The sequence below is a fragment of the Cajanus cajan genome, chromosome 2 (assembly GCF_000230855.2).
Source record: "Cajanus cajan strain Asha chromosome 2, NIPB_CcT2T_4, whole genome shotgun sequence".
In the NCBI taxonomy this organism is placed as follows: Eukaryota; Viridiplantae; Streptophyta; class Magnoliopsida; order Fabales; family Fabaceae; genus Cajanus; species Cajanus cajan.
In genome coordinates, this window is record NC_138518.1 from 67,102,295 (window position 1) to 67,128,075 (window position 25,781).

At 28.3% G+C, this 25,781-nt stretch overlaps 1 protein-coding gene and 2 long non-coding RNA genes across 13 annotated transcripts; 2 read left to right on the plus strand and 1 right to left on the minus strand.

The window, feature by feature from the left end:
• The first annotated feature begins 2,478 nt into the window (after window positions 1-2,478).
• Window positions 2,479-6,850, plus strand: LOC145954481 (uncharacterized). Of its 8 annotated transcripts, none has more exons than XR_014431680.1 (6): window positions 2,480-2,679; window positions 2,922-3,116; window positions 3,205-3,309; window positions 3,393-4,273; window positions 4,921-5,212; window positions 6,518-6,850. It is a non-coding gene; the product is annotated as an uncharacterized LOC145954481 (long non-coding RNA). The 8 variants fall into 8 exon arrangements; XR_014431681.1 differs by having other exon boundaries at window positions 3,218-3,309; XR_014431684.1 differs by having other exon boundaries at window positions 2,922-3,058; window positions 3,218-3,309.
• Window positions 6,851-9,190: 2,340 nt separating this feature from the next.
• Window positions 9,191-19,516, plus strand: LOC114915303 (uncharacterized). 2 transcript variants are annotated; one of them, XR_014431688.1, is made up of 4 exons: window positions 9,191-9,373; window positions 9,450-9,593; window positions 11,725-11,779; window positions 19,137-19,516. It is a non-coding gene; the product is annotated as an uncharacterized LOC114915303 (long non-coding RNA). The 2 variants fall into 2 exon arrangements; XR_014431687.1 differs by having other exon boundaries at window positions 9,450-9,563.
• Window positions 14,546-23,296, minus strand: LOC145954482 (uncharacterized). 3 transcript variants are annotated; one of them, XM_083068765.1, is made up of 10 exons: window positions 22,795-23,292; window positions 22,282-22,377; window positions 22,075-22,151; window positions 21,791-21,870; window positions 18,065-18,127; window positions 17,858-17,945; window positions 17,605-17,682; window positions 15,731-15,837; window positions 14,875-15,072; window positions 14,546-14,769 (listed from the first exon to the last, which is right to left on the minus strand). In XM_083068765.1, the coding sequence occupies exons 2-10, from the start codon at window positions 22,373-22,375 to the stop codon at window positions 14,736-14,738; spliced, it is 819 nt and encodes a 272-aa protein (XP_082924891.1). In that variant the 5' UTR covers window positions 22,376-22,377; window positions 22,795-23,292; the 3' UTR covers window positions 14,546-14,735. The 3 variants fall into 3 exon arrangements, with proteins under 3 accessions (XP_082924891.1, XP_082924893.1, XP_082924892.1); XM_083068766.1 differs by lacking the exon at window positions 14,546-14,769 and having other exon boundaries at window positions 15,000-15,135; window positions 22,795-23,296; XM_083068767.1 differs by lacking the exons at window positions 15,731-15,837; window positions 17,858-17,945 and having other exon boundaries at window positions 22,795-23,296.
• Window positions 23,297-25,781: the final 2,485 nt, after the last annotated feature.

A 25,781-nucleotide genomic window follows, 5' to 3' on the forward strand; every position in this document is an offset into this window, starting at 1 on the left:
TAGAGAAGTTTGTTTGGTCAATCACTTTACAAAAATAAATTAAATCTTTCTTGTTAGCTTTTTTTTTGTTAAAATTATTTCAATTAATGAATTCTATGGTATTCTTGGTTTACAAATTGACTTGATGAAATATTATTTAAATTATGTTTGTTTTTTTAATTATTTCAATGGCTTTAATATCCTTGATAAAAGTAAAGAGAATGGTCACATGATAGTGAATGTTGAAGAAATGAAAATAACCAAACACTTTAGACGTATTTGTACTATCATCCAGATTCATTCAACATCAAAATTATGTGAAAGAGAAATTATGTTATTCGTGCTTTGAAATTTGGAAACTGAGTAAAACAAATACGCACTTGGTCTCGGATGTTCAACGTACGTTTCCAAATGCTGAATGTTCGAAAGTGTATTGTTAGCTCTGAACATGATAGTAATTTGTTTAAACCTATTGAAGATGTTCAATAGCTAGTTTCTTTTGTTAGTTATCTTGTAGGTACAAAGTTTATAGGAATCACAGTTTAATTGCAAGATCTAATGACTAAATTAGGATAAAAGAATAATTCTCCAACAAACAATAATCAAATATTTGGCTTTGATTGCTTTCTCTACTACACCTTGCCTTTTATCCAAAATGCTGAAATTCATTTGGTTGTCTTCAATTTTTGTGGTTTTAGTTATTGAAATTGAAAGAGACTGGCCTTTAACGAAATTTGGGTGACAATTTTAAGAAGCGCATAACTTGTAAAAATTTATAACCATATATAAACGTAATTCATCGATTTTGATCGTAAACATTGTAAAATTTTGTTAGTAACTGAGAATCAAGATGTGTTGTCAAACCAAATGATAACCCTAAAAGTATTTTTGTGGATCACAATAGTTGAAGTCTTAAGTTTAAACGTACGGGTGGAATAATTTTACAGATTTTATTGTGACTTTATCTGGTTATTTAGTTTAAAATATTTTTTTTAACCTTTTATTATAATTATTTTATTAATTATAAGTGTTTAATAAAACTGTTAAAATTAATCAATTTATCCCATCCAAATTAGTTTAGCATGAATTGATATTTTAAATGAGTCAATCTAACTCAATTTACTTTTTGAAAAGTTAGAAAAAATTTCAATCTAACTTAACCTATTACATATTAGAAGATTATATGAATTATCTCACCATATATTTTTAAAATAAGAAAAACTAAAAATTAATTAGATATTTATATTTTTAACAAATAAAATAAAGAATTATAATTTTTTATTAAAAAATTAAGTCAATTATTGATTTAAATGTAAATATAAAAAAATATCAATCAAAATTTTAAATAAGAATTATATAAAATATAAATATATAAATTTTTAATTGTGATGGAGATTCACTTTATTGTTGCATCAAAAAATAAGATTTAGAAATTAATATTTTAGGTACATTATACAATAGTGTTTTTTTATTTTTGAAAAAACACTAAAAATAACAATAAAAATAACTGCAATATTTTCATTTGTTATCATTTTCGTTTTTAAGAGTTAGAAGCCATCGCCACTATATTCTAAGTTCTTGATGCCGCGTTCCCTTTTTTATTTTTCTCCTTTTGAAAACCCTTGTTCATATACCCACGTTGAGAATTCGATGAAGTTGTGACATACAATCGTTGAAAAAGAAGAAGATATTATAGTTCAACTAAGTTTTTAGCCTTTGTTTGATTTAAAAGAAAAAAAAATAGAAGAAAAGGAAAACATAGTATATGATTGATTTTCTATTGAAAACTCAAATTTTTTTTTGTCATATTTTAATTTCTCGTTAATTCTTAAAATTAAGTCTTATCTATTAAATGATTATATGTTAAAAAATTATAATAGAATCGATTATTGATGTTTACATAATTATTTATTCGATGTTAAATTATATAACATTGTAATTTCTCTATTTACTTATGATAAGACATTCTTTTTTGAAAATATAAAATATTTTAAAAACAATTATTCATTCTCTATGATTATGTGCGAATAATAAAATTATATATATATATATATATATATATATATATATATCATATAATTTAATAATTATTATGTAATTATATACGCATCAATATTCTTAATGTATATTAATAGTACTTAATAGATAAGACTAATTTCAATTATGATTAATTTATGTAACAAAAAATTAATAAAAATTAAAAGTTACAATTTTTTTTAAGATAAACTACAGTAAAAATAAAATTCTTTTAGAGTGGATGGTTAAAAATTTATTTAAATCTATTTTTAATTATCATTGTTCAACGAAATAATTTTTAGCTTTTTTTTAAAACAAATAAAATTTTTTGGAATTTTTTTCATAATATTCTGTTTTTAACAATATATATTTTCTAAGATGGTGTATTGAAAAATGATGTAGAATAAAACACGGTGACATTTTTGTAAATAAAAGGAACATTATCTACGACGGTTTAGTGAATACCCGTAGCAGAAAAGCTTAATAGAGTATATCTACGACGGTTTTTTAGTAAAACCGACTTAGATGGAGACCCAAAATTCGCGACCTCGCCCTCAATTTATGCGCACCGTTCAGTCTGTCAGCCACAGCCCTCGTTCTCTCTCTCAGTTCTCGAAAGCTCTCTTCATTCTCTCATATTTCAGCGAACTCGATTCCGGCGAGCACAACCTCAACGACGGCAAGGTATTTCCTCTTTATTTTCTCTCTTCATTCTCTCATATTTCGGAGCAACCATTACCAAGTTTAATCTTCTCTCTTCATTTTCTCATTTCCCTCTATCGACGTAGTTTTGAGATTTTTCTGGGTGATTTTATTTCTTTATAGTATTTTTCTTTTTCTGAGTTAATATTGGGTGAGCTTTCTGGCTGGTGCTGAACTTGAAGCCGCTTTTTCCCGTTACTCCCTTTCTCCGTTTCTTTTTCTAGGTTTCGTGTTTTAAAGGAAAGTAGCAGCAGCAACCCGGTTCAGGTGTTCCAGTGGCTGAACGGATGGTCTCAAAACCATATTATCTCTTCCATTTCTCAAATTTCTCCTATTTAATTGTTCGCAGCTCCGCAACCCGGTTCTTGTTTTGTACTTGTTATTATTATTGAAAAAATCATTGTAGATTATAAACATATGTAAGTATTTTATAATAATAATAATAGGAAAATTAAAATTAAAAAGAAAAGGGTTTGAATATAGATGTTATCACTTATCCGGGTGCAGCGTGTGTGGGCAGTGAAGTGTGAAGAGATAACAAAGGCAGAGGCAAAATGGCAGCAGCAACTTGTGCGGTTTCATTCAGGAACAACTTCGGTTTGAGTAAGCCTTGTAAGTCAATTCTTCTTCTTCACTTTCATTTTCATTTTCATTTCCTCAAATGTCAAATGAAGGATTCATTTCACCCTTTTCAGCGGATCTTGGGTTCGTCACCTCTCAGTTGAGCGGCCTCAGAATCTGCAACCCCAAATTGCTTCCCACACCCCGAAATTCACAAGATAACTTGCATATACCCTCCTTATAGGCAGACTGGACCTGCTGTAATTTGTTTTTCGAGTAACATTAGGTGTGACTATAACGTATTTCAAACAATAAAGGGGATTAGTATAAGAAAACAAATGTAGGAATATAACGTGAATTTCGAAAAAAACAATAGGAGGTGTAGGCATAATTTGTTCTACATTAATTATGCTGATTCTTCCTGTTTATGAATTTCCTTGTTTCTTAATTTCACTGTTCTATAAATTTTTTAAAACAGAAAATAAAGTAAAAGTAACTGGACGTCTTTTATTCAAAATTGAAAATAGAGAATATATTTTTGAAACCAAATTCCCTCTTAACTTTTTAATTAGAGAACATGCATAACTAACAATATTATTTGACATCCATAACTAATATTATTGCTTGTTTGTGTGAATCTTCACGAAACATAGTCATTGGTTTGTGAGGCATCCAACTGCAATTGTGATAATTGTTTTGAAACAGTTTTAACTAGCAGCCTGGTGATTGATTCTTATAGTGCTGTGATTTTATTGTTTTTTCAGGGAGAGTGTGTCCCTTCACGGGAAAGAAATCAAACAGGGCCAACAAAGTATCATTTTCAAACCATAAGACTAAGAAACTGCAGTTTGTGAAACTGCAGTTTGTGATCCTTCAGTACAAGAGAATTTGGTGGGAAGCAGGGAAGCGCTATGTAAAGCTTCTGGAGTTGCTTTAAGTGGTTCTTCAGTGGTATTGGGGATTCATGCGGATTTGACAACTTCCCTAGCTTTGGTTTAACTCTATTTAAGAGCACGTAAGTGTCTTATGAATTTGATTTGCTCTTCATATGATTGAATTCATTTCCCACTTACATTAAATTATGCAGCATCTGTTGTCAAAATATTATTGTATATATCAAATATGCAAGAGGTTAGTACAGGTTGGTGCATCATTATCTATATCAAATATGTGTATCACCATCTACTTGATTATAGTCAATATATAATATTTCCATGTTATCTTTTAACTGTAACTTGCTCCCTCCCCAAAAAGAATTTATGCGTTCATCCATTAACTATATGAATGGTTAGCAGTTAGCTTTAGACCTTCGAATTACATTGATTAAACTAACCATTTGGTCCTTAATCTTATATTTAGGAATCAGTCCCTGTATCAAAAATCTTTAGTTATAGTCCATATACACCCTCATTATTTGTACACATTGGTCCACGCTTTTACTATTTTTCATAAGTTTTAGTCCCTATATGTCTTTATTGGGACTAAAACTTGAGCCTTTTTCATATGAGGACTGATTTTTTAGCAAGTGTCACTGTCAGCTATAGGGACCAAATGGTTAGTTTAACCTATTACAATTTATGCATATAGGATTGATTTGATATTAACAGTGACACTTTCATTTCTGGCTATATCATTAATAATGTTATTTTAATAATTTTGCAGGACACCTCAAAACGTGTTTTCCACATTGTTACTGATAGGCTCAATTATGCGGCAATGAGGATGTGGTTTTTGGTGAATCCGCCAAGAAAGGCAACCATTCAAGTTCAAAACATTGAAGACTTTAAATGGTTGAATTCAAGTTACAGTCCAGTTCTTAAGCAATTGGGTTCTCCTTCTATGTGGTCAATTGATTTGAAGGGCAATGTTAATGGTGCCGTAGAAACTTGTTTTTGATTTGGTCCAATGGAAGAGGCAAAACATCACCGAGGTGTACCACAATTGGAAGAAGCTGGTAAGCAATACACGTTTTTCTTTTTGAAATATCACAATGTGTACATATATATGATATATTATATAATGTTAGAATATATGAATCATATCTTATCATATTTTACATTATTCAATTGGATTTGTTTCCTTATTTCCTCATTATCTCTTAGGAATTAGGATTGGTTATCCTATATTTACTCATCTTATCATGATTTCTTTTCTTAATTAGTTAGGATCATAATTTAGTACAAGTAAAAGTTAATGCTCTAGGTTTTACACTCATCAATACATTGTAAACTGTAATACATCTTAGTTAATATGAACAAGAGTTTACCTCTCCCTCCATGTATACGTAAAATCCCACAATATTAGCATGATATCAGAGGATCGTGGCTTGATATGTCCTGTTACTACTTTGGTGTTGAGCTCTCTAAAACTTGGCGAGTTCTATTTTATTTTCATTATTCTCCCTTTAAATTATATTTTCTCATGTTCTATCAACCCACTGACATGTCTAGAGTCTTTGCTCCTTTTTACTATGTTGTTCTTTATGGTGAGTTAAGCCCTCTGCTGGCCGTGTTTTTTATTCTGACCACGTTCTTCTGTGTCTTAATCTTTGTTAAGCATTTTTGAAGCGTGATTTAGATAGTTTCGAGTCATTGTGTCCTCCTTTTGACATAGACAATTGAGTGCTACAAGTGCCTAATTAAACTAAGAATTAATAACAAAGAAAAGGAAAAGAAGAGAGAATGTGCGTTAAGTTAAGGATGATTCTGCTTTTTATACACTCAAGGTTTACAATAATATTCATTTAAGTACACAATTCTTATACTAAGGCACCGTAATTCTTATGGAGAGATATAGATTCAGCTCCAGAGCTTAGAAAGTCACTGAACTAGTAATCGAAAAGCTTTCGATTCCTTAACGACTATTTTTCTGATTTAGTTCCAGCAACTCATTTTTAGTTTAGAAAAAGTAACCATAACTTAATGAGATAGTCAACTTTGGCAGCAAAAGCCAGAGGGAAAAAGAATTTTCTATACAATACTTGATCATGTATTTAAAATAATAATTTTCTAATAACTAAAACAAATTTTATAATTACTTGTCAAGAAACTATTTTAACAATCAAGTTAACAATAAGTAGTGTTTTAAATAATAAGTCAAAGTAAATATAACGATTTAGTTCTTTTAATTATAATTATAGTTCTAAACTTAAATTTAAAGACACCAACATATGAACCTTATAATTAGATTTTAGAAGTTAGCCAGATTATCTTATGTGCCTTATTTGATGTAACTAATATATGATGTATATATGTTGCAGCTTTTTGAAGATGCTACACCATTGGGGGAAACCAAATTGGAAGATATTTAGATTCATTGGGAAAATTTGTTTTTAGAAAAAATTTAGAAATAGATCATGTTGAAAGGTCTAATATTACATGTAAAATTTAGAAATAGGTGAATGTGGTTTCAGTATTAGGATGCCTAGTGCATGTCTAATGTAGTGTGACCTAATTTTTTTGATATTCTCTTCTCCTTGTAAGAGAAAAACTCTTCTTTATGGATACTAGATTAGCCTCTCTTGGTTTTCAAGTATATTGTTTCTTTAGTATTATATATATTATATAATAATGTAATTGAGCCATTTCTATAATGATAACGATCCCAAATTGGTCTATGTTGGTTTCTCTTACATTGGATAATTGAATCAGTTTTTTCAGGTTATTTATAATTGAATCAGTTTTATTTTAAAAATTAACCTGATTAAAAAAAATACAATTTACAGCGGTTCTAAGAAAAAATTGACTTAGATGTATATATGCACATCTAAGTCGGTTTTGAATAAAAACCGTCTTAGATGTGCACATATACATCTAAGTCGGTTTCTTAAATGTGCATATATACATCTAAGTCAGTTTTGATAAAAACTGACTTAAATGTATGTGCACATCTTAAACAGTTTTGTAAAAACCAACTTAAATGTATAAATACATCTAAGTCAGTTTTAAAAACTGACTTAGATGTATAAATACATCTAAGTCGGTTTTTACGTAACCGACTTAGATATGATCATTCATCTACGACGGCCTTATCTAAGTCGGTTTTAAAACCGATGTAGATATGGCAAAATAAGCGACTTAGAATACAATCTTTCTAGTAGTGGATAAAAAAATAATATGGGACATGATTAAATGAAAAATCTCATCATTTTAGAATGATGAATTTTATTTAGTCACTAAAAGTCTATGATATAGGAAATAATTATTTTTGTTACTTTCACACAATTATAATCTTTAACATTATTATTATTATCATGTAACAGTGACATTGATAATGATAATGATGATAATCGCCAATGTAGTAATAATAATGATCTCATATGTGTAATTTTTTTGATGAATATTATATTTAATTACATAAATCATATTTAAAATTTATATAAATAATTTTTTAAATATATAAGTTATATTTTAGAGTTAAGATGAATAACTTATATTACAACACAATATTATTTTTAATTATTGATAATTTATTTTTAAAAATATTAAAATTTAATTTATAAATAAATATAACAAATAAAAATCAAATTAAATAATAAGTTAAAAAAATGAAAAAGCTTTAACTAAAAGAATAATTTTTGAAAACACTCTCATACAAAATAACCGTTTATGTTTGTTAATAAAGATTGTTTATTTATTTTAATTTTTTAATTAGTAATTACTGATTATTATTATTTTATTTACCGCAATCAAATGGATCAAATGTAGATATATTATTTGTTCAGAAAATATAAAATGAAATACAATCAAATTGTATAAAGAAGAATAAAAGTCAAATTTTACTTCACAAATTTGTTTTTCTTACAAACACACCTAGCTACATGGGTTGGCACCACAAGTCAAATTAGTGAAATTACCATGATATAGATAGCATCAATGACATGCAAATTTAAATTAGAGACGCTTGCGCGTATGAAGTGTGTACAAGGCATGACATGCTCATTTTCTACTCCATGTTCAATTTTTATGTTCTTTTATTTTGTAATCATTTTACAAGTATGAAATGTTATTTAATATGCAGCTATTTCTATCGAAAATCTCACCAATTTCAATGGTGTGATTTATTTACTCAACCATGAATTCATTTTGACTAACATCATGTTTTTATTGATTTTGTTATATTTAATACTCCATATTATGATTATCATCAAACTTTATTTATTATATCGTAATAACACGTATCGTTTTGTTAGATATAATAATAACACGAGAATTATCACCAGAGAAAAATAATAACAACACGGTATTGAATCAATGCCACGAAGATGAATAAGAATTTAATACTGTATATATTATAGTCCTCCTGTTCATTGCTATATATTATAATCCTTTTCTTTATATCTTTCTCATAAGAGTACTATATCACAAAAGGTAATCTTAAAACTTACTATATTAGTGTTCCCTTGTCCTAATTAATGGATTTGTTTCTGATATACTATTGCTTCATCATGTATTAGTTCTCAGTTTCACAAGAAAACAAAAGGACAAGATGGATTTGTGTGTGATGTTGTTTTGTTTGTGCATGAGCATGAGTATATATGTGACTAAGTTTTATCACTTAGGTCATCATTACTATTGAGTTACTTTGGAGACATAGAGTTACAAAAAGTTTGAAGATCGTTACAAATTAACTTAAATCCTTTTATTTCTATTAACTAGAATTTAATATCAAATTCATCTTCTCTCGTATTATTTATAAAGAAATTCTCATATAAGTTATATCTTTCTCTAATTTAAATTAAAAAAAAAAAGACTTCAATGATTGTTGTTAGTTTAATTTATGCCTTCAGCGTTTGACCCACATGTGACAAGTATTGAATACCCATGTGGAAGCCTCAGTAGCTAGCTCTAGCTGTGTCAGTATTATAATTGTCAAAGTCAAAGCCTTAACTGCATTCGCAATAATATTTGGTCAGCAGTGTGTAAGCTGACACCCTGCTTGCAAAATATTAAAGAAAAAGGGTTCATTCCCACTTTCTCAGCAACTTGGCTCTTTTCTTTATTGCTATATATATTAGTCTCTCTGGATCTCATACTTCATTCTTCATTTCTGCTGGAGAGAAGCAAGCAAGTCTATACAAAACATAAGAGTTCATGAATCGATCTGTGCACAAAAGGTAATCTTAAAACTTTCAATAGTGTTCCGTTGTCATAATGGATTTGTTTTTGATGTTCATCATGCATTGTTTTCAGTTTCACAACAAATTAAACAAGAAGACTAAGGAAGGAAAAAAATGGGATGCATTATTTCCATTGCAAAAGAGGTTGTTGAAATTGTCCAATCGCTATATGTCTTGAGCTGCAAAGGTATAGTCAAGGCTAGACAACAACGTTTTGGTATGAGTTTCAAAACAATCCATTTATTCCGATATATTTATAAAATATAAAAATTCTAATTCCATGTATCCACAACCACTTGTTCTTTGCCAAAATATTTAAATACATATATTATTTATTTATAGCATAACACAATTTTTTGTTTTACTTTTTAAAAGGAAAATAAAAAGATTTTGGCTTAATCAATTTTAAAATAATAATATTTTATAGTGAAATTTGACATTTTGCTCTCATTTGTAGTTTTATCACTTTATTGTAATTTATGTTGTTTGATGGTGAAAAACTAAATCAACAAATCTATTACTTTAATCATTCATTTCCTAAACAATAAACTTTAATGTTAGGAAGACTTCATAAGGAATTTTTCATTAACATATTTAAATATATTAATATAATTAATCTTCGTAATTTTTAAATTTCAAAGGTCAAAGAAAACTCTTGCATAATTTTAAACATATTATAATTTCAACTGTTCTAAATAAATTAGATGCATAATACACTAGCTATAAATTTGTTGTTAAATCAGTGGTTTTCTTTTTATATATAAGTTGTAAAATTTTATAATTTGATACATTAGTAATTAACATATTGGATATTTTATAGATGTGGTGTTTGTTGGAGAAAGACTATTGGAGAAACTATTCTTATAGAATAATGTAAAACATTTTATGTTGTTAACAAAAACTATACAGGAAAGCAACACAATTGAATTGAGTTAAGTTTTGTTGACAATATTATATGTGTTTAATTAGCACAATTATGAATGAAGTGCATATAAAAAAATTATTCTACTTCAACTTTTGAGTTATATTTTTTCCTTTAAAATTTGAGGAACTTTGGTAGGAAATCTTATTTGGATGTTTTCTATCAACATTCCATCGATTCTTTCAAATATTAGCTTCTTGCATAGTTTTCTTTTATTTGCATCCATTTTTACTATGAAATAACTAATTAAAGAATTGTTATACATTATGTTTTATGATTTTAGTTGCAAATTGAGACTAAATTAATTTTAAATGATTTATGATAATGTATTATAATACCAATGGCCGAAGCGAGTTTCATTTGGCATGTTATATACTTTTCACCTTTATAATGTTATCCTCCTTTTCCATTTTGTAAGCTTAGGATTTTTTTTTTCAAGTTTGAATTTCATAAGCTTATGACTTAGAAATCACCTCTCTCCATTTTTATTTTCAACTTTATTATTTTGTAATTATTTATTATAATATATTATATTACTTTATGACTATTTTGTCCCATGCATTGCACATGTTCACATACTAGTTTGTCTATTATAATATAATTATATTCAATCTATTTATTTTATAGCACAACCAGCATCAGAGACCATTAATGTGCTTGATGTCACTCCTAATTTATACATGGACCGGATTTTGGATGAAATGATAACAACTCTAACACAACCAGACACTATCATGACTGGGTTGTACGGATCAAGTTATAAGAGTAAAGATAATGTAGTGAAGAAAATCACCAGAAGAGTTAAGAGGGATGGACAATTTGATGTGGTTATAATGGCAAGCTTGGTAAAAAAGAATACATGGTGGAAAAAATCACTAGACGTGAAAAATATTCAAGAAGAACTTGGAAACCCTTTAGGTTTACAACTCCAAGAGAAAACTCTAGAGGAAAGAGCTAGTTGTTTATATGAAAAAATAAAGATGAAGCAAAAAATCCTTATCATCTTAGACAATCTACAAGGTGAAATCAACTTGACCAAGATAGGAATACCATTTGGAAATGATCACAAAGGTCGTAGAATTTTGTTAGTTGCCAATAATAAAAAGGTGTTGTCCAACACAATGAAAATTCCAATAGTATTCTCTATGGATGACTATAGTTGAGATCTTAAGTTCAAACTTATGAAATAAATTTATAGGATTTTATTGTGACTTTATATTTTTATATGAAAACGTTTGTTTGGTTAATCACTTTACAAAATTAAATTAAGTCTTTCTTGTTAGCTTTTTTTTTTGTTAAAATTATTTCAGTAAATCGTTGAATTCAATGGTATTCTTGGTATACAATTTGGCTTGATGAATTATTAATTAAATTATGTTTGTTTTTTTTTTAATTATTTCAATGGCTTTAATATCCTTGAGAAAAGTAAAGAGAATTAGGTGGAATAAGCATGGATAGACAGCAACCATCGTATAGTTCAGGTACGACTTTCAAAACATTCCATTTATTCCGATACATTTATATATAAAAAATCTCTAATTGGATGTATCCACTTCCACTTTCTTTGACTATATATATATATATGAGAGGAAGAATATATTTACTCCAAAAAATAAGTTTATCAAGTTTACAAATTTTTAAAAAATTTAAAAATCAAACCAAAACAATCAAGAAAATAAACAAAGAAATGAAACAAGAAATTGCAAAGCAAAATCTAAATTGTAGAGACAAAAGAAAAGGAAAAGAAGAATGAAGACATTTAACGGAAGAGGAGACATTCAAGAGTACAGTTGCTATTGAAAAATAGAGAGACTCTTAATAACAAAGAAAAAAAAAATCTGAACGAATGATGTTAAAGCAGACAAATAGAGAGAAAGAAGGGCGGGAGACGGTGATCAAGGAAAAAACAGCACGATAGGAGCAACTTTAAATTTGTTCAATGGAAAAGAGAAAATGTAAAAGACTTGTTTTGTTGAATAATTTCTTGTGATTATTAGTAATTTAACACTATTAAATGTTTTGTTCATAAAATTTGGTAAAAATTACAACTTAAGAAACAATCCATTCAAAGTTTTAAATATTAAAATATTTTTATTCTTATAACTTTGTTTATTCTAATCTGGATTATTTGGTGAAATTTTATTAATAAGTGTTATTTAAAAAGAATACAAATGTTTTATTTATTTTTATTTAAATTCTCAAACTTTATAAAAATTAATAAATGTTCATTAAGAGGAATAAAAATAAGATATTTTTATGATGTTCCTAATACTTTAATTTTTAAAAATAACATAAAAACTAAATTAGAATTAAATATCCTATTTCATTTTTTTATTTTTATCCTCTAAATTTTAAATATATAACTTTGGTATAACAAATTTAAAAAGTTTCACTTTGTTTTGTTAAGAGTGATTCTGTTATGTTTCTATTCAATGTTCTCATTTTTAAAAATTGCAGAAGTTCTGAGAATCTATGGATTCTTGCATGAGACAATAGAGTTCTAAAATACTTGCCATAAAATGATTTTTCTCTTGTTTATTTATAGTGAAAAATTGCGGCATTCGATATAGTTCATACGGGAACGTTCAAACAACTGTTGTATGGTGCCTTCCACCGCAGTACCCTAATGCAAAAGAAAATTTATATACAAAACTCTCCTAAACAACACACATGTACAAAAATACAAGCATTTTCTCAAAGACCATTTTACCTTCATAATATGCCTACGCCTAACCCATGTGGGATGTTAACACACAAACCTCAACCTAACTGGACACCTCAAGGCTGATATATGCAAGATTAGAAATTTGTAAATGTAATTAATAGCATAAGAACTAAATATACATAAAGATGCAATGCCCAGGTACAAAATGTAGTTTGTAATAAACGATGGGTTATTATTCCAACTCTTGAACTGAACAAACTCAATTTATATCCAATCAGAATTCAGATCTCTGAACTATAATCTGATCTGATATCATGTACAGAAAATCAATTAAAAACAAAACTATAGAGCTATATTAAGAGCAGATAATATAAAAAAAACCACTAAAGTCTCTACAAATTATAATTTGTTGCCTAAATGTAGATATACATAACAGAACTTTTATTCAGGAATTCTGATTCCATTAAAATTCAGTAAATTGTCAAAGTAGTGTACAAAAGAAATACATCACAACATTCTCACTCAAAAAATCTGCAGGTCCACATGCAAAGAATGAAAGAATCTTGAAACTCTAACTAGCTATTTCACCAATTAAACAGCTCAACATTCAATCTAATGAAAAAATCTTGAAAAAAATAATTACCCACTTTGCCAATCCAACAGGTCCACACAAAGTAGAGAAATAATCTTAAAAGTTTAAAATCAAATTACACACTTGCCAGATCAATCAAGTCCACCCACGTGATAGAAAACAATTCTGAGCTACTTAACAACATGCAAGATCACACCCCACCCCAAGTTCCGGCACTTAAAACACAACATGCAAGAAAATAGAGTTAAAAGAGCTATCCATAACATATCATGACATTACTTCCTTATTCTTTAGCAACTATAAATAAATACCTCTGATCTGACACAATCGCAAACCAATTCACATTTGTAAGAATTAAAAAAATAAATATCAACTAACTTTTCAACCTGTTAAGAGTAAGCTATAGTAAACATCCAGAGGAAAACTGTCACTCACTAGTATTGCACATGTAGTGAAAAATATGATATTTATACCCAAAATAAAAATACCAATTCAATTTATAAGTAAATGCTCATAAATGCTCGGACACAATTTATTAATGCTTATTAACTATTACTAGTTAAAAAAAAAACACTTCAAAACACTTAGTATAGACACCGAAAAAAAGGGTAATCTCTTTAATAGTGCCTATTGAAAAAGTAAAAATAAATAAATAAAACATTACATGCTGCCATTATAAAAGAAAATTAAAAAATTCATTCGCATAATTTGTATAGTTATCAAAAATTATGTATAATTATTAAGGATAAAATGAAAAAGATAAAAGAGAATATCAATTAAGAAATTCCCTCCAAAAATTTTCTAGTTCAATTTTAGTCCTTCTAAAATTATCTTTTTTAGTTCCTGAAATTTTGGAATGCAGAGTTTTTTTTATCTTCAAAGTAGTTTAAATAGCTACTTAAAACAATTTTTGAGCAGTACCAAAGTACTTGGAGGACTAAAAGTGATGCATTTTTAAATTTGGGGGACTGAAATAGGATGAAAAAATAATTAAAGAGACTAAAAGCGAATTTTGATCATTTTAGAGGGGCTAAACATATTTTTACCATTATCCATGTGACATCTAAGAAAGCTGCAAGACATGTAATGGTCAGCAAGGTCACTAGAAAAGACCTTTGCCCAAGCATTTCTTTTTTTATTGATTTGCATGCTGCTGAAAAATCCTCCTATGTGGTTGGCTTCAGTCATCCCCTTGCAAATCCTTGGCCGCAGACCTAGAACCGAAAAGGGTTAAGAGGAAAAAAGACTTTCAACCACCAAAACATGTAAAAAAATTGTGATTTAAAGAAATTCATAACCAAAATATGTCAAATACATACCTCCAAACCCATCTAACAATATAAAGAATATTGTTCATGAGAAAAAAATGTGTTAATGCAGGGTCTTTATACTGCTCTGATTTTCCATCTAAATTGGTTTGCAAAGCTTGCATTATTCGCAGAGTTACATATGCTAGCTGTGAAGAATCATCACCACTTTCAAATTCCAGAAAAAGTTGCTTCAAGGTGGATTGATAGCTGCAAAGTTTAAAGAATTTTGATCAGGTCAAATATGTGAAGATCAGATCTACGGTAAAGATCCTGAAAAAAATTACCCACACACATATTAGAGAAGAGTACAGCATTATCCTTCTTACAAAGGGAATGAAAACTGAACTTTAAGAAACACTTTCTCTTAAATATAAATAAATAAAATAGAAGAATGAGATTGCACAATTCCCTCACAGACATCATTTTATAATAAGGAAAATAAAACTCAAGTTCAAAAATAGTTGGAAATATTTGATTGGCTCAAGACCAACAATGGCACAACATTTGGTCTTTTGGATTCATCAATAAAAATTAATTCTTTCCTTTAGATTCTGAACTAATTCTATCAATAAGATATCCTTTCAATAAAACTACAAAAGAAACACCTAGAAATTAAGTGACCAAACATGTAACATGGCATGTCAATCTCTCAGCATATCCAACAAAGAAATGCACTAAAATGTCCATGAGCAGAATAAATCAGAACTGTAAAATAAATTTTAAAAATATTAACATGTAAGGAATGATAATAAATAATGACCAACAAATTTGTCATCTCATCAATGAACACGGCAAAAAATGTTAGAAGATATGGCTAAGAAATTGGGATCAGACAACACTGAATTTACTCAAACACTGAACTTACTTAAAAAAATTTAAGGTCTCCTGGGCTCTTTGTGCAAGATGTTTTGTCAAACTAGTTGCAGTTTCTTTTATTCCAGAGCAAGCTTTGCCTTTAAGAAGAGTTTCAATCTGGAAAATTTAAGGAAATAGTTGATTGCAAGATTATAACACTACTGCAAAATGCCTTGTTCTTGTTTTATGAACGAAACAAAACAACTACCCAAACCTAATATGTATCATGATAGTCAACTATATAACATCTAGTGTGGTGACTAGTGTAAAGTGTAAACCTCTATCAATAAGAAGTTGAAAGTAAACACTGTGGCAGATGACACTAACACAGGCCCATTCTCATGTTGATCAATGGAAGCCCACTCACAAACATAGAGACAAAGAAAAAGATAGAGAAATACACACAAATAGAGACAGATAACGCACACACATACAGACACAACATACACACAGACCAAATACAGAGACAAAGTGCACACAAACATAAAGGACGAACAAACGTATAGGCATAAAACACAGAGGCACACACCAACAAAGTCACAGACACACCCACACAGAAGGAGGGAGGGAGATACAAACACATAGAGATAAAGAGACATACAAACTTGTATCCAAAAACAGGCAGATACACAAATAAAGGCAAACACGGAGACCAAGATAAATCACACAAAGTCAAAGACAAAGACAAGGCAGAGACACAGATAGACACCGGCACAAACACATCACATGTAAGAGACACACAGACAAACATAAACAACAATCATACACGTAAACAAAGAGATGAAGACAAAGCATACACAAACAAATACAAGGCATAGATATGCACACACATAGAGACACAAACACGCAAAAGACATATAAGCAGGCACACACATAAACATACAAAGACAAAGATAAACACACAGAACACACAGAGATAGAGCATAGACATAAACACAAGAGATAGGGCATAAACACACACATATATATATATATATATGTATGCATAAAAGTATCACATGTTCTCTATAAAATAAATGAAAGAAATAAATTAGCATACTGGTATGAGGTTCATCCATAATGCATACTTCAAACCTAACATTGGCAAGCAAGGGACTAAAACAAGTAGTAACAGCAACAATTTTGGTCATTTTAGACCAAATCAAGGAGCCTAAAGCCAGATGATATTGAAACAAAGAGAAAGGGCAAGTATTTAGTCATACAGATATGTAGCAAGTAATTCACCTCAAGGTCAACAATCATCCTCCACAAATGGGCTCTTAGGTCATTTTGTAGAAAAAAAAGTAGTTCAAGATTAAATTAAACCTAGAGAAATAATGCCAAAATACTCATATAACTAAATAACTTTTAATACTAGCATGCACATTTCAAATTTAATTTTGAATGAAGCAGTAGTGAAAGAATCTTGAGTTTAATTTAAAATTATTCACTTGGCACATAATAGAAAAAAATTCTTGAGTTCACCAAAGAAAAGAAAAGAAAATTACTCACTTACCAGTTACCAGAATTTGAGTCACAAAGGCTCAAACATCTAAAAATGGATTAAAATTGGGGTGACAAAGATTTCTCCTACTAAATTAAACCATACTACGAGTCCCATTTTGGTTATGCAAAACTCATATTACCCAATAACAAATCAATCTTGGAAACCCATTATGAATCACAAATAAAGAAACTTTCCAATATTCAAAAGGATTCATCAAGTTTGGACAATCAATACTTCTCAATTTTTACAGGCAACACCAACCTTAGAGGATTTGGAACATTCAAGATTTAAAAATGAGTATGTACAATAAGTTGCTGCCTTGAAACAGACAAAAAATTTCAAAAATTTTATAACAAAGTTTATGGGTCAAATCTCAATTTATCAAAAAAGATACTAACCTCACAATTATAAAACTTGTACATATTATCTTGAGCCCGAGTAGTTGAAAGAAATCGAGGAGGTGCAGGTACAACAATCTGTATCAAGAAGAAATTAAACTCAGATAGAGATTTGTAATAGAAGTATCAAGAACCTCAGCATTATCTTGAAACAGAGGAGTTGCAAGAAACCCAACAATCTATATCAAGAAAAAATTAAACTGGCAAGGAGATTTGTGACAGAAATATCAAGAAACATAGATGTATCAAGAACCATTTTCTTTTCTTTGATATGCTCACATTGTCCTCCATCGTTGCCCTCTACCACAAAACCCTCTTCTCCGTCTTCCATAGCCAACATCCTAGTACTCAAAAATAGTATTTTTGAGTACAAAAATAGTATAATACAAAAGTCTAAAACAAAATAGTATACAGAGATACAAAAGTTACAACCAAGAAAATTAGTCAGAAAATCACTAACCGCACAATTAGACAACTGCACATTATTATCTTGAGATCGAGGAGTCCAAAGAAATCCACCAATCTGAATTAAGAACCATAGGCATATCAGTGATAATTTGCAACAGTGTGCCTTAGCGGATATTCAAGAAAATAAAAATAAAAAAAAGTATTAAAACCCAACCCCTATAAATTTCAAAAATAAATAGAACAATTCTTTCTCAACGATTCAATAAAAAAAAAAACATCAAGAGGAAGAAACCGACACCCAAATCAAATGTCTCTTATAGAAAGAAACGATAGAAGCACATCAAGAGAGACATAAAGAGGAAAAAATTTAATAGAAAAATCTTATATATTACTATTACTTTATTTTAAAAAATTTAAAATAATGAAATTATATATACAGGTTTATTTTTTTAAAATATACTTTACAAACAATAAAAATTAAAATAAGGATATTTAGTAAAATTTTAAAAAATGCGTGAAATAATTGATAAATTATCATATATATATATATATATATTAATATTAGTACCTTAAACTTGCAAGCTAAATATTCCTTTTTTATAATTAAAATTTATAAAATATAAATATTTTTTACATGTATATTATATTTTAGATTTAAATATAAACTAAAACATTAAAATATTGACTGTTAAAAAATAACTATGAACATTAAATTATTTTAGCATCAAATTTTACATAATGCTATAATGTCTTATCATAGTTTATGATTTAGGATGCAATACTATATGACATATTAACACTAATTTAGTCTTTCCACTGAACTAAAAGTATTTATAGAATGAACATGAGGAAACAAAATTAAGAATGAAAAATGTAACATTAAATTACAAGAAATGACCAATTAAAATTCATTTCTTTAAAGAAAATATATTGTTTAGATTGATATCGAATGTCTATGAGCCATTAAAAGAAGTATCAGGATTTTGTATTTTTTGACATATAAGTTTTTGCAATTACAGAATGATTCTTCATACCTGAAGATATTAACAAAATATATTATAAATATATAAGGATTCTTTTGCCTTATTGACAATAACTTCCATTTTTGTCTTTGTTATATTCAGTGGCTACTCTGGAATTATTCATCTTCAATTCAAGAATCAAAGTTGTGGCACATTAGATTCAAGAATTCATTTATTGAGCTATTTCATTTCTGGCTGTTATATTCAACTCTATCATTCATATCATTGCTAAAATCACAGTTTGACAAATATCAGAAATGAAAAAGAAAAAATACATTTCAGTCATAATTAACAAGTCCAATAAACATACTTATAACATCTACAACATAAAGTTGTGATAATGAATCCTCTTTTCCTTCAGTTAGAGGGCCTAATAAGGAACAAGAATGGTCATGAATGGCAAGTTGCTCTCAAAGAATGGTTAAGAAACAAGTGACATATATTAGAACAATTCTTTCTCAGTAAAAGATATGGTGATTTAGGTGCTTAAGTGACTCATTTTAACTAAAAGTTAACAGTGTTTATAAAAAGAATTAAAAATGAGTATTATATAAATTTGGACGACTAAAATTAATAAATTTCATTTAGAGAGACTAAACTCAAATACAGTCAATTTTTAAGGACAAAAATATATTTAATTCTTTTATCAAATACTTTTCATATTATGGGAGGAGCCCCTAGGTGGCTTCAAAAGTGCATAATCACTTTCACAAATCGGGTGACCATCTCACAATGAACATGAACAGTGATTAAATAAATAAAAAAAATAAGCAAAAAGATAAGGGTTAATAGTGTTTATAAAAAGAATTAAAAATGAGTATTATATAAATTTGGACGACTAAAATCAAATACAGTCAACTTTTTAAGGACAAAAATATATTTAATCCTTTTATCAAATATTTTTCATATTAAGGGAGGACCCCTAGGTGGCTTCAAAAAGATAAGGGTTAACAATAAGAGGGAAAATTTAATGTTATGAACAAATCCGCTGATATAATAGCCAGCCGTTTCCGAGTTGCATAATCAATTGTGATATTAGTAAACAAGCCTACCTTAGTTTGCTCATCAAATATCTAACGCGAAGACAAGATTCAAGTATGTGATAGCAAGGATTTAGTCAAAGTTGAAAATTAATGTATATCACGTGGCCTTAACACTTGTATGCATCCAGGGTTTTTTACACTTTTAACTATTGAGTTAAGCAGAACCTACCTAAGAAAATATATCCAAATATCATATTATTTATATAAGCATGACATAAAAATAAACATATAGTTTATTCCCAAAACCCGAGGAACTCATTTCTATCCAATCCATGTATCATAGGTAATATTCAAAAGCTCTATAGCCACCACCTTTTTTATAAAGAGAATTGTTAACAGAGATCATAATGGAAGAAGGCTGGGATTGTTTTGTTTAGTAACCAAATAACCTTCTGATAGACAAAACCACTCATACCTTATACAAAACATTATCTCGAGTCCGAGGAGTTGCAAGAAATCTAGTAATTTGTATTAAAATTTAAAAAATCTTCATGAGTTTCGCATCTTACCAAGATTTGTAATTTTCAATAAATTTTAGTCAACAATGGCTGATTGACCATTGTGGGGTAGTTTCCAAAACTATTTACATAAATGGGGCTGTTTTGAAACATTTTACACCTTTAGGACATTTTACTATGGTGTCGCTATGGACCATAGCGACACCAATGCCACGTGTAATTTTTTAAATTCTGAGAAGCCATGAACGTCATATTATCAAAGTCGCTACAGCTCATGACGACACAAAACGGCTTTAATTAAGTCGCTATAGCCTATAGCGCCACCAATTAAATGATTTTTTATAAAATAATTTATTGAAAATTTGAGTATATAATATCTTTTAACAAATAAAATATATAAAAAAATAAAACTAAAAATATTTAAAAATATAAATGGAATAAAACAGAAGTATAAAATAAAAATTTGATAAAAATTGATAATATAATTGAGAATAAAATAAAATAAAAAAACAAGGACTCGCTATGGCCTATAGCGACATAGTGTCGCTAAAGCCTACAGCGCCACCTATTTATTATTTATTTATAAAATAATTTACTGAAAATTTGAATATATAGAATGCAACAACTGTTTCCTTAAGGAGGAGTTTGGTTCACAGGAAATTTTTTCATACCCAAGAATCATGATTAAAATTTGTTTGGTTCACAGGAATGATTAAAACCCATTTGATTGGTCATAAAATTTTTTAGAAGTATTTATAAATGTTACCAAGGAATCAAAAAAACTTTACTGTATAATTGTATTACATAAAGAAATAAAGGTAACATGACATTTTTCAAATATTTTTACTGTATTAAATAAAAAAATAAAGATAATATGACGTTTTTACTAGAAAAGAATTTTCATTTAACTCAAGAATGTAAGATTCTCACCTATTCCCATGTGAATGACTTCATGGGAAACATAAGTAAAAATTATTCCCAGGAAATAATGTATCCTAAGAATGTTTTAACTAACAAATCAAACATGAGAAACTAACTTCCCTAATCTCAAATTCCTAAGAAAGTAAAAACAATCCTTGTGACAAACACCTCCTTAGAGGTCAGGTAAAAGCCAATTAGGTATTAAGGATTACCCTCTGCCATCATCATACATTACTTCCATCAAATGAATCAATAAATAGCTAAAATTATTTTTTAGTCTGTTCCCCATAACTTCGCCCTTTAGTGTAAATCTTATCTGAATTCTGTTTCATACCTTAGTTCCTGTTGTTTGGCCTTCAGTTCTTCTGGGGTAAGAGAAGGTTTAGCAGCCTCAATTTTGGTGTTGGCAGGCACCTGAGGGAATCATTATTCAGCAGGTCAGAAACTAGAGGTTGCAACTTAATTACACTGAATGACTGAACACATTTTGACATTTATCACAACATGAATTAGTCTTAATTTTGTTGAAGTTTGCAGCATCAAATCTATTACTTAAGAAGCAATAAGCAGTTAAGAACACAATGACTATAAACCACATTAAAAATAAAAATATTATACCAAGGGCATCTGATCTATGTCAGGGTCATTCTCATGCTCTACTATCCAACTTACAGCAGCCTCAAGGCCAGCATTACCTGTAGAATGGAAGAAACTAAGTTTAAATGTTTAATATCCAGAAGTGAGAGAAGATTACAATCTTGAACCCATAACAATACTAAACAACTAAGGTCAATATCAAAAGAATATGACTGCACGTAAATTCACCTGAGTAATGAAGCGCCCGTGTTGCCCTTGCAGTTGAAAATCCCATGGCTTCAAGTTCCTCAAGCAGCTTTTTATCCACTTCAGGAACAACCATTTCTGCATTACACAATACAAATCACAATCAGGCAAAGATACAAACCAAAATCATATCACCATTCACCACTGAGCTTATAAACCAAACTATTACTATTTACGAGTAGTTAATTCTCGGAGAACTAGTTAGCCGAAGCTAACTAGCTAAGCACTGTATATGATATCTGCGTCCTGTAAGAATAGCGTATATTTAATTTTGCACATTCATCAATTTAGATCAATGTAGGTTTCATCTCTCTCTTTTCTCTCTCCAAATCAACGTGCACATCTAATAAAAACATCGGATGCCATCATTCATTAGCAAAATTTCATTCCATAAAACCACGGAAATCACTGGTCATTAATTCATTATTTACATCTTCACAATCTCAAATTAAGATTATCACACCTTAATTAACTCAGCTTAATAATAAAAACTACCTTCATTCTGGTCAGTAGACGCAGCAGCGGAAGGGTTTTCCGACGAAGAAGTCGCATCGACCTTAGGAGCCTCCAAACTAATCGGTTTCACCGCCTCGGAATTCAATTGCAAGCAACAGTAACGGATTCAGTTAATGCATATGAAAAATAAATAAACAGATAACTAATAGCGATGTGGAACCCTAAAACGATAATCGGAAAGTGTTGATTGGACTAACGGTTTTGGATCGGCAGGGTTTGGAGCAAGCGGTGCAGACGAGATTGAGAACGGGTTCGGTGGATTCGGAGAAGTTGGAGTGAGAAGTGAGTTCGGCGTGCTCTTGGGCTTCTTCTACGGTCCTCAACAGAGCCCCACAGTCTCCGCACTTGAGAGAAACGCCCGCCATTGATGCAGATGCAAATGCAAATGCAATGCACTCGCGATTTTCACCCAATTGGATTATTTATATTTTGACCAATCTGCACCTGTGACTCACGACTGTTCGCTTTCTTCCAAATTGGAGATGCCAACAACACTGCTATAATTTTACTTTTGTAGTCGCAATAATTTAAAATTAAATAGTTCCTCTAACAATTATTCACATAATATATATATAGAGATGATTATTTAAAAAAATATATGAAAAGTTATTTTTTGACATTTAAGAGTGCAATAGTTCACTGAAAATATAGATAAAAATAGTTACAAACTTGATATTCCTTTTATAATTAATTAGAAGTATATATATCTTATCTAATATATTTATATTTTGTAAAAATATATTAATATATACTAAGTTATATTTATTAAATTATTAATTTATCTATAAATATACTAAAAATATTATTAATACTAATTTATCAGTAATACTAAAATATTAATAATATATAAATTTTATTTACTTAAAAATAATAAATATATATCATTTGATATATTAATAAAAAATTATAATATACATTAACTTAAATAAATAAACAGTTATATAATTTTAAAATATTATATGTATATATATATATATAAATTTTAAATTTATTAAATTTTTAATGAGAAATATGAAAATTGTATAATTATAATATTTGAAGGATTAAAATTTTTTAATTAAAAATCAAAAGACTAAAATTGCACGATTATAATCGACTAAAATTGCTCGATTAAAATTTGGAATCAAAATTGCACAATTACAATATTTTAAGGATCAAAAACACAATTAAGTATAAATTATAAATTAATCTCTAACTTTAGGAACTAAATTACAAAAATATATATAAAAAAAGATATAAAAAAATTAAATTACAATTTTTTTAGTTTGAAAAACTAATTAAAAGCTCTTTAAAAAATTAAAATACCAAATGATATTATAAACTTTAAAAAAATTATATATCTATTTTTATATTATAAATATTTATATTTTAAAATGTTTATTAATTATGTTCTAGGGAGAAAGAATGTAAATGTAATGTAAAAGCGTAAACTAACGAAAAGTTTAAAGCTCCTTTTTAAAATCTCACTCCCTTTTCTTAATAAAATAAAACAGTCAATAAAAATAATGTACTAAAATGCATATATTTCAAATACACATTATACAAAAAGTTTCTTATAATTATTTCTAAAAACTCAATAAATTAATTAAAAGTTTTATACTAATTTTAAAAAAGTTTGGGTGTTACAACTATAGTCACAAATTTATATACAAATTATATGATTTATTTAGAAGATGATAAAAAAGTATTTGATAAGAATTAAAACTCATGATCCTCACAATAAATTACTATTTAAATCACTCTGTCATTTACATTTTAAAATTATAACATGAAGGTTATATTATATATAACATTAAATTTTTTTAAAGTTTGTTACTTAATTTTAATCTAGTTTAAAACTAATAAATAATAAAGTATCTAATAAAAATAATATTTTTAATAAATTAATTATATAATTTTTTTATTTAATATATTTTTATATAACTGAATATAAACATATATAATCACTTTTTGTCGTTTGCTTCCTTTATAGTTATTAATTTTTTTAAAGAAATATTGTAATGTTATACTTTTTAAATATTATAAAATTTATATTATTTACTATGCGAAAAATATATTAAATTGTATAATTTAAAAAAAAAAACTAAAATTGCAAGTTGAAGATTATAAAGATGAATAGTATAATTTAGCACATTGAATTAAAGTGTTGATTAAAAATTAGCCGCCAAGGGTTAGGAGATATGGTAAAAAAATAACAATATAAAAACTAAAAAAATTGCGCGCATTCATGATTTTAATATTTATTTTTTTAGGTCTTGATTCGAATCATTAATTCAAAGAAAACATAAGAATTATTATTTGTTAATTCAAACATGCATGCTATATAAGAGTGATAATTGATTATCTACTATTTGTTAATTATTGAAATTTTTAGCATTAATTATGTATATAATGCTTGAGGTATGTTGTGAAGCTTTAATAATTAAAGAACTTTCAAGAGTTTGGTTAGTTTTAAGGGTCTTTGGCTAGAGATCTAGTTGACCCTAAGATAGGAAAGTTATATAAGGTTTTTGTTAAAAACTGAGTCTTACAAGTTCATGTTCTTCAAAAACTAGAAAAAATAAAATTATAACGAAAGGAGCTCTAATTGGAAGCTTTCTTCTTCCTTCCTTCCTTCTAGATTCCTCTAGCGTGTGAGGATCATTGCTAGGTTGTAGATTCAAAACTTGAAGCTAAGAATCAAGTTGGTAGTTTGGTGTGGAGCTTCATCGAAGCTTGAAGTTCTTCTCTTTATGGCTTAGATTTTTGGTAAGGAAGCAATAATCGTTTTGTTGTTAGAGTATTATGTTGCATGTTGTTTAATTGCACCAATAATGTGTTTATGTATTGGATTTTCAAATGATTCAATAAAGTGGGTGGTTATTTTTGGTGTTTTAAGCACATGAGTTGAGTTTTGATTATTTGATCAAATTGTTGGTGCATGCTTGGTTTTTGGTGTTAGATGAGTTGAGAATGGTGCTTATATG

Bases quoted from the DNA above. Each gene is read 5' to 3' on its own strand.
- LOC145954482 (XM_083068765.1), bottom strand. From the start codon at position 22,375: ATGGTTGTTCCTGAAGTGGATAAAAAGCTGCTTGAGGAACTTGAAGCC. The intron at 22,152-22,281 runs GTGAATTTACGT...TCCATTCTACAG, and splicing joins ACGGGCGCTTCATTACTCAG to GTAATGCTGGCCTTGAGGCT. The intron at 15,073-15,730 runs GTAAGTTCAGTG...TAAACTTTGCAG, and splicing joins GAGACCTTAAATTTTTTTAA to CTATCAATCCACCTTGAAGC.